The 14,831-nt window shown below is 48.6% G+C and overlaps 1 protein-coding gene across 2 annotated transcripts in view; it reads left to right on the top strand.

The window, feature by feature from the left end:
• CACNA2D3 (calcium voltage-gated channel auxiliary subunit alpha2delta 3) overlaps window positions 1-14,831 on the top strand; it is an 809,032-nt gene that overhangs the window by 590,778 nt on the left and 203,423 nt on the right. For both annotated transcript variants that reach the window (XR_004971472.1, XM_036331880.1), the window contains one exon: window positions 2,239-2,313. Coding sequence is in view for 1 of the 2 variants with exons in the window: in XM_036331880.1 (XP_036187773.1) it covers window positions 2,239-2,313 (75 nt within the window). In the remaining variant the exon portion in view is untranslated. The remainder of the gene's footprint in view (window positions 1-2,238; window positions 2,314-14,831) is intronic.

The raw sequence follows: 14,831 nt of genomic DNA, 5'->3' as shown, positions 1-14,831 counted from the left end.
AATAGAGTGAAGGAAGAGGGGGCAGTCGGCTAACACAACCGGAAAGATTCGAGAGAGAGCTGTCTCTAGGTTTAGTCATTAGGACGCCATTGGCAACTGTGGGGAAAGGAGTTCTGGTGGCATCTTGGTGGGTGAGGCAGATTCTAGTTGGCCAGGGCATAAATGGGCAACAAGGAAGAAGAGGTGGCCGTTACACAGTGAGTGCAGTACATTGGGTGGGGAGGTCCGCTCAGCCCCTCATTCCAGGGGAGAGAGCAGAGAGTTTCGCGTAGCTTTGTAGGATCTGCACTCAATTCAATGTGTTTTATTGTCCCCCCACTGCCTCCTTTTACTCTTCCTGGTATCCGTGCTCCCCTTCCCTCCGTCCCAACCACCCCTCCGCGTATTTTGACCCACATGGCATGACCTTGGCCATCATGGAACCTGTAGGGAGATAGGTATTAACTCATCAAAGCCCCTGACTGATGCCTTGATAAGGTATAATCAAACTCACAAATAATTGATTATTATAATTTTGATAAGTGCAATACAGGAAAAGTAGAGGGTATTAAGGGAGCATATGCAAGGAGTTCTATCTTCTTTTCAGTATTAGTTCCTGAAGGAATGTACATTAGAAGGCACTGACTATATTAGCTGACTATAAAATATCATTTGTTGGGGCTAATTTGGAGTTCGAATTTCCAACGAAAGACCACTTTTGCTTTTAATGGGTAAAGTTAGACTCCCCTGGCCCCTTTTGACCCCTCTGGTCTGTATTAAACTGGGACATAATAATGGTAATTAATGCAGTGTTGACTGTATCTGACATTTTTCCAAGAGACAAGATGAAAGAGACAATATACATCTCAAAGGATAGGAAATCTCTGGTTTATCTTTTTCAGCATAATGAAATATACTTTTATCATTAGACTCAAGTAGATTCTAATTAAAACTTGCTGTGCAAGGTAACTCCAGGAGAAAATGCCTGTTGCCCTTGACTACCACATGCATATTTGCTTTATGTAATTAATGCAAAGGAAACTTTTAATTGCCAGTGTTAAATTCTCTGATGTCAATTTCACATTACCTTGACAATAAGCTAAGAAGCAGACTGGGTCATTCTTGGTTTGTAAACTCTGTTGTCTGGATCGTTTAATAGTATTATATTCAAGAACGTGATCAGCAGAGGATTTTAAAGAAAAGTAATAGTGAGAGTTCAGAACTATGAAATAACTCGTCGGAAAAAAATGTAGGATTTTTTTTCCTTCTTCCCTTTTACTGCTCTGGGAAAAGTGGGTTACATTTCATTTTTTTTTTCAGAGAGAGAGAGAGGGAGAGAGATAGAGAGAGAGAGAGAGAGAGAGAGAGAGAGAGAGAGAGAGAGATCAGTATGGGTTTTATGCCAGAGGCCATTTTAATACATGAATGATTTGTAGGTAAATTTATTGTAGCCAATGGGTGCAGTCAGCTGTGTAATAGAAATATTGTCAAAAAGCCAGGATTATTATTTAAATAAGTGCAGTGTTAAATTTGATTACATACTTTTTAAAGCTAATAAAACATTTCATTGCTCTCAAACTATTTCCCATAGTCCCATTTAGTCAGAAAACATAAATTAAGTGAGGCTCTGCATAGAAAATTACCCAGGCTTTGTGTCGATGGAAGCATGCATGGAAAAGCTTGGCAGCCTCACAATTTAAAGACAAAGGGATGTAAAAGGGGTTGGCAGGCTCCTCTGCAGGCTGGGGGTGGGGGGACACTTTTATCCTTGAAGAATTATAAAAAATGACTGCCTAGGAGAGTGCGTGCTTGAGGTGGCCCCTGTGGGTGTGGAATTGCAGGCAGCCTACATGTGCATCAGAATGAGGTCACCTCTTTCCTTATCACAGAAGAGAGAAGACACCCAGGGTGATAAAATTCCGTGCACTTGGACAAAAGGCCTTTCCACCAACATTAGCCACTTAAAAAAAAATGTAATTGTTTTTGTTTTAAATAAATCAAAGTAAAGCCTTGATGCCAACGTGGGGATGTGACATTTTAAATTGTGCTATTTGCTGAGCTTCTCCTGTGACAGGTCTTCATTTCCACCAAATGTCAAGGATCAGCGCCTCACGTTCATTTTAATGAAATATTGTGCTGATAAGGGTTATGAATGCCAAGTTTAAGCTGTAAATTACTAAACGCCGGGCTGCTTTATGCTTTGTGAATGCACGGGGGAGCAAGCTAATGAAGGTTTCTCTCTCTCGCTTCCTTTTACAGTTAGGGATTCACGGTTATGCCTTTGCAATCACAAATAATGGATATATCCTGACGCATCCAGAACTCAGACCACTGGTAAGAGAAAGACTTCTTTCTGTGTTTCTCCTTTTATGATTTAAAAGGTTTTCTTCAGTGCTACAGGGATGACACTTGGCAGTGGTGTTCACATTAAAAGCTCAATTGATAATATTATCTCCTAAAGGTGGTTTTCACAGTTAGTAAATAAATAATTTCGGGTAGATACAGTTACTATCATGCTGGTATATATAAACTAGAGGCCCGGTGCACAGAAATCATGCACTGGGTGTGAGGGGGGAGTCCCTCAGCCCAGCCTGTGCCCTCTTGCAGTCCAGGATCCCTTGCTCCTTACCACCTGCCTGCAGCAGAGGTGGGAGAGGCTCCCGCCACCTCCGCTGTGCTCGCCAGCAGTGAGCTCAGCTTCTGGCTGAGCAGAGCTCCCCCTGTGGGAGCGTACTGGCCACCAGGGGGCAACTCCTGCACTGAGCGTCTACCCCCTGGTGGTCAGCATGCATCATAGTGACCGGTTGTTCCGCGGTTCGTTCCATTTGCATATTAGCCTTTTATTATATAGGATCCATACACATCTATGTGCATTTCTTTATTGATTTCACTGCTGTGAATATATGGAGATTTTTTAAACTCTGAACTGTTTGAAACACATCATAATGGGTACCTTTATACAACCAATGGTCTGACTCTTCAACCCGAGACTGACTTGTTGCAAGTTTCATTTGATACAACAAACTAGACCCGGCATCCCTGGAAATTCATTACCATAGGACTTGCCCCCAAATTACATTGCCTAAGCCCAGTGCTTCCTGTGTTGAAGGGATTCAACAACACCTTTTTCGTTTCCATAAAACAGTTGAGATTTTCACCATTTCCTGCCAAGGCCATATCTGGTAGCATTGTTGGTGACCCGACCTGTAGACCATTTTCTTTCAGCAACATTTTCACTTTCTCTGCAATGAGTGGGGTTAGGCCACATCCAGGACAGATCACGGGTTCACAGTCCTCCCCGCTGCCTGGGGGAGGCTGCCTGGAGCCCCGTGTTGAGGAGGATCCTGAAGGGCAGCCAGACTGCTGGCTAGGAGGCCCTGGTCCCCTGGCAGCATCTCCTGTGGGCATGGAGGGCAACGATGGCGAGGGGGCCATGTCTTTGCCATCTCTGCACTAATTGGAATGTGTTGGAAACAGGCAGCCCTTTTGGTTTGTGTGTTTAGTTCATTTTACAGATGTTATAAAGGTATAAAGAGTAATACAGTAAATGCTGCTTTTGGAAGTTAAGAAAGTGTAGGTTGTTTCCTATAGCAATCCACGTGTACACACCCACATATTCACATGTACCCAGACTTCTCATTCTCCCCAGACTTCTCATTCTTTTTCATCAAAATCAGCAAAGAGCGGCAATGCCTGCTATGCAAATGTTTGTTGGCGAAGCCTTGTGGGGACCAGTCTGCTCCTCGCTTGACTCGTTGTTTAGAAAAGTTCATGTTTGACCTCCATCATCATCCGGCTTTGCTCTAATCGCCCCGGTATTAACGGAGTCACGGCCATGTCATGTGGATCCCATATGCACGCGTTAAGACGGGAATTACGATAACAGTTGATTTCCACAATGTTTTTATCAGAAAAAGATTGGGCTAACTGGTTAGCTAGTTCCAAATGTAACTCCGAACTATTGAAAAGTTTGATTGAAAAAGATACGAACTTTCTAAGGATATTTAAGTCTGGAAACATTTAGGTCTAAAAGCTTAGCACGTTGCCCATTTCCGAGCTGCCCGGTTGGGATTGTCTGTGGGGAGCAGGACGAGTTGTGTGTTTGGTGCGGCTCAGTCTGGCTCCTAGTGCTTATTTATTCCAAGTGGGAGTGGAACCGAGTAAATGAAACAATCAAACCTGGATCTTCTGCCAGTGAGTGAATTAGCTTCCTATTTATCAGCTTTTAAAGAAGGGACGGAATGGAACCAGATGTCAGAAGTCACCGAGGCACTTTCGCTCTCTCTGCGGCAACAGGGATGAGCGGCTCCCATCTGCACAGTCAGCCACAGGTCTTTCTGCTCGTTTACATCCTCTGGTCGTGCAGCAAAGGGTCTGTTTGCAAACAGTCCAGTGATGCTCTTTTGAGAGCTGTGGAAGGGCTCTCAGAAATCAGGCCAACCAGCCAGCGCCAATCTCATCCTAACAGTGCAAATACAAACCATTTCTGCTCTCCTCACTGTTGAAACAGTGTACTGAATGGTTTCACCAAAAGTGGTCACCAGGGTCAAGTTCCCATCAATGGGGTGGCCCACCCAGTTGCCCAATCTCACTTGTGATCATCTAAACCCGATGAACCATATTGCAGTTGACCTGTGATAAGGACCTAAGGAATGGCCAGGCAGCTTCTCTGTCTCTGACCCCAAGGCCATGAGCTCTTTAGAGGAGGCTTAGAGGATTCCATGAGCGTGCCCATATGAATGGGGTCCATATATGGACATTGACTGTGCCTCAAGGTTTGCATTTTCCTCCAGGGAAAGAGAGAGCAGGGGAGTGGAAGGAACTTCAGCAACACAGACGTTGCCCTTGACTCCTAGTCCTGCCACATCCCAGCTGTGCAACCTTGGGCAAGTCACACACCTCTCTAAGGATCTGTTTCTCTTACACTCCTGTCATAACCATAGTGATGTATCTCCGCTTGGTTGTCAAAGTAAATGAGATAATGCCAGCCAAGAGCTCTGTGTAACAAAGCAGGCCCAGGACATGGTGGGGACAGTGGTGGTTAACCTGGCACCTGTGTGTGTGTTTTTGGCTCTATGGATCTGAGCTCAGGTGTCATAAAATAGTTTGGGTGGACATGGTGGTGGTGGATGCTTAAGGGGGATCTAAAGAACACTTTTTGATTATTCGTTTGGTTCAGATTATTATGGTAAACACTAGAGGGCTGGTGCACAAAATTTGTGCACTGGAGAGAGGTGTCCCTCAGTCAAGCCTGCGCCCTCTCACAGTCTGGGAGCCCTGCTATCAATCACCCTGCAGAGGGAGATATTTCCCACCTGTTGCAGCGCTGCCGGATGGGTAGCCTGGGCCTCCCTCTTTGGGGCAGTCGATCATGGAGGCTCTCCCCTCCCCTCCTCCCCCCGACTGATCAATTGCCCCACAGAGGGTGGCCTGGGCCTCCCTCTGCCAGGGTGATCGTGGGGGCAATGGTGGGGCCCCCCGACCAATAGCATCCCATCCACCTTGGCTGGCCTGGCGCCAGTGCATGTCATAGCGTGGTCATCCGGACGATCGTCTGGATGGTCATTCTGCTCTTTGGTCATTCGCAATTTGCATATTGCACTTTTATTATTATAGATTGGTTAGGGATTGTGGACACAGATACACTCACCCAGACAGATACAGAGTCCTGAAATCATGCAGTGATTCAATCCTCGTTTCTGTCTGCCTTCAACTCTGGGAAACCTCAGGTAAGCCTGTCTGTGCCTGTGTGTCTGTCGATCCCCTCTCAGTCTCTCTCTGTCTTTCCTGTCTCTCTCTCACACAGGCGCGTGCACGCACGTGCGCACACACACACATTCTCAGTTTTCTTGGCCAACTCTTGTCTAGAAGACAGACAGCAACTATACTATAAGGTTCTATTTGAGCCTATCTTGTTAGGAAACCAAAGTGTGGTTGCTGTGGTTTTTAAAGTAGCAACAGGGATAGCACTAGAAGCTGCAGTAAGAGGAAATGATGGTAAGAGCCAAGCGACAAGGATGGAATACTCCCAGCTTTGGCCTATACAAGTCATTGGTTCGTCTCTGTTTTTTGTTCACCTGAACAACAAAAGCTGGAAGTTTTCCCTTCTCTGTCCCTCACCACCAGCACACAGTAGGGTCCCGGGAAGTGAATGAAGGCAGGCATCCTCCAAACCCACTGTTTTCACTGTTTCTCACTTTTGGTCATTTGGATAATGTCATTTGTGAGCTTCCCCTTGAAACCTGGGGTCTGCACCAAGCGTGATCCACTTGGTCAGAACCCTCACATGTGGCTGGGGACAACCAGTGGCCAGCAGCTCCCTCGGCTAGCTGAGGATTCAGGCAAGGAAGCCTCATTCCAACCTGATGCGCCTTCTCCAGAGCCCAGCCATATAACAGAATCCTTATTATAGATGCACGTTCCCCTCAGTTCTGGCCGAGGCCACTGGTTAGCACATTGGCTGTGAGTGCGGGGCGGTGGCCAGTGTGAGAGGGTGGAGCAAACTCACTTAAAACAACTCATATTCTCTCTCCCTCTGCCACTGAGGCTGTTTCCGCCCCTGCAGCTGGAGGAAAGAAGTGGGTTTCTCTGAAGCACAATACCAGTATTTTACTAATTTGTCCAATAAGATCTTTCCCCTGAACTTAATGTTTGGCTTGATTTTATCCAGTGTTTTCTTTAATCTTGTATGATTTGGGTGTGAATCATGAAGTGTCTCCAAAAACAGCTCAGATGTAGGGGCCTTACTCAGCCGACTTGCTTTGGTTTAATTGGCAAAACTGCTAAAGTAACACTTTTCCGTTGATAACTGGGCCACCCTTAGTCTGTCCTCAGTTATTTCTCAGCCACCCTGTCCTGCCACCAGCTTGTCATTGCTGGTAGGCTGACCGATATGGATTCCACAGACGTTTGCCTGGCACCTGGGGTGCGGGGTCCTGTTGGACCCGGCAGTGGTTCTCAACCTTCCTAATGCCGTGACACTTTAATACAGTTTCTCATGTTGTGGTGACCCCAACCATAAAATTATTTTCGTTGCTACTTCATAACTGTAATTTTGCTACTGTTATGAATCTTAATGTAAATATCTGATATGCAGGATGTATTTTCAGGGGTCGCGACCCACATGTTGAGAACCGCTGGTAGGGGCTGATGTGGCATCGGGTGGGCTGGGGGCCATCCCACAGGTGGGGGCCCTACCTATTCTCTGGGCGGGGAACAGGACAACAGCACAGCAAGAGGAATTCAAGTTAGAACTTAGGGAATGCTTTTGAGTACTGTAGTTATTAAGCATCTGGAAATTTTTTTTTGGTCTCAACCACTTTTTAACGTTCAGATGAAAAATATTTCAAAATATAGTTACGTATAGTTACTGTCTAGGTTGATTTGCTGTGCACTTCCTTCTTCCCATGTCTTTGAGAGCTTAATGGATTTTTTTTTTTAATGTGGAACCCTGAATATGTCTCTTTCTTTTGCCCAACAGGGCATCGAGGGAGATAAGACTGGGTAGGTGCCACCTTTAGCATGACCTGATGTTGTTTTGTTTTGAGATTTTGGTGATTTCCCTCCCCCTCTCTCTTCCCCCTTTAGAAGAAAGGACATCTGAGTTGATTTCCTTCCTCAAGGAGGCCTGGGATGTGGGCCTGGTCACACCACCAAAAGGGCACAAAGGGGACCCCAGGACAGGCAGGGCCCACGGAGGAGCCTGGAGCGGGCACAACCTGAGACCTGCTTCCAGGAGGCCCACGCGGACATATCTGCCAAAGGATGTTTGTTCTGTGCCTGCAAGCCCGGGAGGTGGGGAAGGATGCTGGCAGGTTTCTGTTCTGGTTGAAAATTTGCCAACGCATGGGCCACTGGGTGTGCTGGTGGACATCATGGGAGGTGGGAATCGGGGAGAGAAATCTTCATTCATTCCTTCAACATCTGCTGGAGGTCCACTGTGCTCCAGGCCTGCGCAAGCTGCTCAGAGCGGCTACAGAGATGTGCCCTGCCTCAGAGAACCCCAAATCTAACATACAGATAAGATTTAAGACTTGGGGAGAATAACTAGAGACACTACCAACATTTTTTGTATGTTTGTATTGTTGATCTTAGTATTTTCTTTTTAACATGTGTTGATTCCTTGTTTTGTGACAGACACTGCTTGAAGTGTCTTAGATGTGTTAAAGCTTTTAATCAATAACTTATTTCATAGCAAGCCTAGGATGCGGGTGGGTGGAAAAGCCCAGGGCTCCTGGGAGGGGTGTGTGTGTCAGGCCTGGGAGGAAGATGGGTCGAGGAGGCACCTGGAGTCAGATGGTAGACACCTGTGAGGGCCAGGCTGAGGAGCTGGGCTTCTCTTGGGAAGGCAGATATCCAGGCTGCCTGCAGGAAGCCAGGCACTGCATAAATGAGAAGACGGTCAGGTGACTAGAAAGTGCCGGAAGCCAGAGCCCTGAACCAGCTCGGTTAGGATGTGCTACATTCACCCGCCACGTGGGTTGGTGCTTCAGGAGACGGGAGGCAGAGTGGCTGGAGGGTGGGAGTGACCGAGAGGCCTGGCCTCTGCAGCCACGTGGATGAACAACAGGGTAATCACTGGATTATTATAGTTAAACTCTGTCTACACTGGGTCTGTTGGTGAGAATATAAAGGGAACCACGAACATGAGCTGCTGGGTAATTTAAAATTTTCTAGTAGCCATAGCTAAAAGTAAAAGAAAAAAAAAAGATGAAATTAAGAATATATTTTCTTTAACCCAATAAATTCAAAATCACATTGTTTCAACATACAATGAATATGAAAATTATTGATGAGATAGTTTACATCCCTAATACTAATCTCTTTCATACTAATCTTCGAGCTCTGGTGTGTATTTTACACCCACGGCAGGTGCCAGCACAGGTCTAGGGCATGGCCAGCTATTTGGGACCCTTCTGAATAAGATGCTGGATTATAGGAGCTCCTCTTTCCTGAAAGTGAATGAGAGCAAACGTTAGTACCGCCACCCATCACTATTTCATCTGGGGAGTCTGTGCAAATGGTTGGTGGCTTCTTAGCCTCCTCCCTTGTGACCTCATCCACCATAATCTGCCCCCCCCCCCCTTTTCCTCCAGCTGTGGCCTCCTGGGAGGGAAAGCAGAAAGCTGTCCAGAACTTAGGGCATCAAGTCAGTGCCAGGGCAGATGGGCAGGTGCTCTCCCCGGTTGGGCCGTGCTTCTCTGTTTACGTCCTAAGCCATGTCAACCTCCTTAACCAAACTGTGCAACACAAGCCAGGGGCCAGGAAGCCTCAGCCACATGGGTGAGCCTGGGCCTTCAGGTTGTCCAATAGGAATGTTGAGACACACACCACTTCTCTTGTTCTGTAAAACTCAGGTTAACTCTTTAGGGAGCTCACATTCCGCAGATGACTGTGTCATCTGTCTTCCTTACCTGTTCCAGAGCTTCCTCTCCCCCTGAATTCAGAGTTGTTGCCAGTCCAGCCCCCAGCTCTCCACAGCCTGAGCATTGTCTGGGGTCACCGCCTTTCCGTTGTGTCCTTCCTGACTGTCCCTGACCCAATCGGAACGCTGATTCTGCTGCTTGGTCCTTGCGAACACCAGGCAGTTATGTTTCCATGTCCTTTTGTAACTGCACAGGTTACATACAGATGGACCCTTGCACAAGGTCCCCTACACGAATGACATGTGGTCATGCTAATAAACATTCTTACACCACCGTCCTCTCATATGGATTAAGTGGATATTCCTATGGACACATGTAAATATATGTTGAATGCTACATGGACAGTGCATATCAAACACCAGTTTAAACTGAAGCTTAAAAGGTAGGGGCACTATTAAAATCCTTGTCAAAATCCACTGACTTGGCTCAAGCAATGGGCCAGGCGAGGTCAAATGTGATTTTTGTATCATCATGCACATCCTCAATTATGTAAGGGCCTTCTTCCATCCCACACCTAATAGTTTTCTCTTTCTGTGCAATTCTTGAACCCGCAATGCTTCAATTAACCTTCCTTCATTTCTTCTGCCCATCCACAACTACTCACTGCAAATGCGAAGGGTTCTTTTGAGTTCAACAGGTGTGGGTGTGGCCCCACCAGTGGCTTTCCTGGACCTCTCCCCCAGGTCCTCCACCCTCGTGTCCACTTGGAATCTGGTTCCCAAGTGCTCCAAGCCCACTCTTCTCTCTCTGTCCCTACCCTCTGGTCAGGGCCACCTGCCATCTCTCCTAGATGAATGACTTCAGTCCCCCTTCAGGTCCTCTCTGGGCACCTGCCCCATCCCCACCCCAGCACCATACACTCAGCAGTCAGAGGGGCCTTCGCTGACATCAGTCCGATGCTGTGCTTCCCTTGGCATTTAGCGTAAAACACAAACTCCCAGCATGACCCCAGCTCTAAACTAGATCTGGCTCCATGACCTGATCTGCTGGGCCTGCGTGGCTGCCCCCCATGCTCCCCTGTGCTCCAGCCAGCTCTGGCTCTTTTCCATTCCCCAATGGAATCCTTGTGCCTGCTCTTCCCTCTGCCTATAATCTCATCCCAGATATACTGTGACTGGCTTGTTCTCGCCCCCACGTCTCATCTCAGAGGTCACCCCTATCCAGAGGTGTCCTTGCTCCCTGACCAAAGGAGCCACACTCTTCCTCTGTCATTCCCCGTCATGTCCCTGCTTTAGTTTCCTTGGTTCACTTATCACTCTTGGGAAAGGTCAACTACCCCCTACTGTCCCCTGTGAATTCCTGGGAGTTGGCTCTGCACAGAGGAGACAGTCAGTAAATATTTGTGGCATGATCCTGATGATGTTTGAAGGATGCTGATGACTAGATGTCTGGGTACCGATTCCCTACTTGAAGTAGGGAATTAGAAGTGCAGGTGCCATATGTTTTCCCAGGAAACATTTCTTGAGTCCTTGCTACCTCAGGTGCAGAAACAAGCACATTTGCTCAGTCAACACCTCCTTTCCTTCGGCCTCTCCCTCTGCCCTGCTGGCCTGCAAGTATTCCTCGGATGTTCCTGGGATCGAGCACTGTGTTGGCCAATGGAGACATAGAAGCAGGTGGAAGGATGTCTGTTCGCAAGAAGCTCACTGCACCAAGCCAGAGTCCCCGACACCCAGAGGGGCCAGGACGGTCTGTGGGCTCACGGGGGAGGGAGTTGTCTACTTTGCTCAAGGAAGGACACCCTGTGATACAGGAGGACTTCCCAGAGGAGGTGGCAAGCACACCACCTGCATCCTTTTTCCACTCTGGTGGACACTTCTTCTTACCCAGCAGGGGCCCCACACTGTCCCCAGGATGGCTGTCCTCCAACCAGACGGGACATGACTTCTGCCTCTGGTCTCAGAACCAGGCATTCTGCTGGCCCCAGCCTGTCAGGGTGTGTGGGGTGGGGATAGTATAATTTACAAACCTTCCAGGGGCTCTCACTGCTGGAATCCCTTCCCAGCCTCCAGGCCCTTCACTCAGGCTGCTGAACTGAAGGAGGATACCCAGTAGGTGGCGCCCAGGCACCACCGTGTGCCCGTGAGGAGGCTGCAGTGCCTCCAGCACACATTCTCTGAACAGGCCTGGTCTGAATCCATCCCATTTCGTTTAAAAGAAAGAATTAACGGATGCTTAGTAAATGTATCTGCTCAGAGGAGCGTGTTCCCGAGAGAAAATAAACAAGACTGCGTGACCCCCACGTAGCGAGCCTGTTCCTTTTGAAATACATCATTTGGCAGAAGAGAACACAGAGCCTCACATGCCTTCCTCTTGATGCCATTGTTGAGGGCACTGTTTGCACTGCCCGGGTCTGGACACTTGAGTGGAAGCAGTGCTGCCCGGAGCTGGGGACGCTTACCCCTCCTGCGTTTGGGGACTCAGCCGAAGAGGGGGCACCTGGATTTCTGTCCAGCTGTGGACCTCAACAGCCTCTTAGTCCCCAAATTCTGTGGCCGGGTGTGTGCTTACCAGGGGTGGGCAAACTTTTTGACTCGAGTGCCACAATGGGTTCTTAAACTGGACCTGAGGGCCGGAACAAAAGCATGGATGGAGTGTTTGTGTGAACTAATATAAATTCAAAGTAAACATCATTGCATAAAAGGGTACGGTCTTTTTTTTCAATAGTTTTATTCATTTCAAACGGGCCGGATCCGGCCCGCGGGCCATAGTTTGCCCACGGCTGGCTTAGGCGCTCAGGGTGTAGATGGGGTTAGCAAGTAAGGGGCTCACAGTAACGCAAAAGGGCGTTAGGGGCCAGGCGGGATGCTGAACACCCCGTGTGCTTTGCTTCCTACGTCCGGACAGCATCCCCAGTGTTCGTGTTTTATCTCAGAGATGGTAACTGATGCTGAGCTCAAGACTGTGTCAAAGTACAATGGGGTCAATCATCAGGGGGAAAAAGATGACTGTGGGCACTGTCATTTTCCATAAGATGAAACCTATGCAATTGGGAGGACTGAAGCTGAGATGTGTGAGGCTCTTTTACAAGAGGAAAGCTGGGCTGGAGAGCCTCCTGGCTGCAGCACACAGTTCTCCCCTTGCTCTGGCCCGCCCGCACGCACGCAGACCTGTGTGGAGCACAGCAGTGGCTCCTTGGCCCTGGGTTGTGGGTGGGGCCTGCTCCTGGGGGCCACCCAAAAGAAGTGGAGAGGGGAGAGGTGGGGCCTCTGTCTATTCAGCCCTGTGTCCCCTGAGATTGGCTGAACACAATCTAAAGCCACAAAGCCTCCCTTGCTCTCTGTGGACTCCTGGGACTGCTCCTTCCTTTGTCCCTTCATGCAGATGGGAGAAAAAGGTCCACACTGCTTCTAGTTCCAGGGCCCTGCCCCATTTTTTTGTAGTTTTCCACACCCTACCTACACCATTACAATAGCCCCTTTATTCAACTTTCCTTAATTAGCCAGCTTGACTATGCCATGTGCTTCCTGCTGGGCCCTGGCTGATACAAAGGTATGAGTAGATGGAAGGCTGTTTCTTCTTAAGTCTTTACTCTGTCCAGAGAGAAGGGGGGGAAGCAGGATGAATGGGAGGAAAGAGAAAGAATGGAAAAGCAAGGGTAGTAAGAGAGGAAATGAGAGAGGAAGGAAGGGAAGGAGGAAGAGAAAGGGCAAGAGGAAAAGACCCTCTATCAGTTCCTTTACTTATTTACTAGAGGCCCGGGGGAGGGGGGGGGGGGCCCTTAGCCCAGCCTATGCCCCCTCAAAGTCCGGGAGCCCTCAGGGGATTCCAGACATTGTTAGTTCTATGGCAGACGGGAGAGGCTCCCAATACTGCTGCCATGAGCCCACTTCTGGCTGAGCGGTGCTCCCACTGTAGGAGCACACCTACTACCAGGGGGCAGCTCCTGCATTGAGCGTCTGCCCCACTGGTGGTCAGTGCATGTCATAGCAAACGGTTGTTCCATCATTCGGTCAATTTGCATATTAGCCTTTTATTATATAAAAATGCATCTTGCAAATTCCCATTTGTTCAAGGGATAGAGAATTGGTCTCTGTTGCTTACAACCAGAGCAGCCTAGCTGATATACCCTCAGGATCCGCAGGTCTGGGAACCACTGCTGGCTGTGGCTCTGACCCCTGCTCCAAAGGAGCTCACAGTCTGCACCTCTTCCCTCTCCCTCCCCACAAAACTTTCCTCTCTATCCCACCCACACCTAGCCCCCAGAAGTCTCTCCTCCTCTCACCAGGCCTCTTGCCCAGGCCTTAGAGTTTGAGCTCCGCTACATCATAGAAATATCTTGACACAGGCATTCCCTCACTCATGGCAAGCAATCTGAAGACAACCGGGCAGGTTAGTCTGTTCACCCTGTGCACCCAAGGCTTGGTAAGGTGCCTAGCAGAGGAAGTGGAATGATAAATAAATGAGGAGAGAACACCCGCATATAGGAGATTGATCACACAATGACAGTATGTTATTAAGCACCAGGGTGGAAATGCAGCATTTATAAAAGGACATGGTGTCTGGCTGTGGAAGGGGTGGCTGAGAAGGCTGCAGGGGGCTGGTTTGCAGCCTGTAAGCTGGAGGTCACAGTGGGTGACGCAGTCCAGCACAACCAGGAGCCGCAAAGGGCCCTGCAGACACCAGGATACACCTCTCATATGCCAGGCATCCTATTAGATGCTGGGGATCTCATGATAAAACAAAACAAAATAATTCCCCCTGCACTTGGTGTTTGCAGTCTCATGCAGAAGATACATGTGGGGGGTTTTTTGTTGTTTGTTTGTTTACAGCTGATCAGTAAAAAAAATAGTTGTACACAGTTTGGATAAACTCTCCAAGGAAACAGGATCTGAGAAAATTAAAAAGTAGGCAGAGGCACCCCCTTAGTTGGATAGCCAGGGAGAACCCTTCTTCAGGCGATATTTTAAGCTGAGCCCTGAAGTCCCGAGGGAAGAAAGCGAATACACTGTGCCAAGGCTGTGAGACTGGCCCGGGGCGCGGAACCATGTCTGCAAACCCTGAGGCACGGGGATGCTCAATGTGTCCTGTCTGGAATCTGCTGGTAGACTTAGAACAGACTTCCAAAGTACGAGGGAGGGAGAGCGGCTTGAGGTTTTATTGATAAATTTCTATTTGGAAACATGCTTAGCGAAGCAGCTGCTGCTGATGCCTGCCCCGTGCCTGCCTGTCTGCCCTCAGTCCTGACCATTTCCACCCATGCCAGCCTGCCTGCAGCTGCCAGCACCTGGGCGAAGACATTCTCTGGCTCCTGGGGCCCACTTATCTCAGGCGTGCAGCAGGCCAGATGTGCTAGGATCAGCATCCCTCCATCAAAGACGGGTGAGCACGGGCACCTCGCAGGTGGGTTAGCTCCAGGTGCCTGCTGCACACTGACTCCCAGAGCCCCCAGTGCTAAGGTGCTCGTGCAGCACCTTATGTTGGGTG

The sequence above is a fragment of the Myotis myotis genome, unplaced genomic scaffold (assembly GCF_014108235.1).
Source record: "Myotis myotis isolate mMyoMyo1 unplaced genomic scaffold, mMyoMyo1.p scaffold_m19_p_13, whole genome shotgun sequence".
NCBI lineage: Eukaryota > Metazoa > Chordata > Mammalia > Chiroptera > Vespertilionidae > Myotis > Myotis myotis.
The sequence above is the reverse complement of the archived record's forward strand: the minus strand, read 5'-3'. Positions and strand labels throughout refer to the sequence as shown.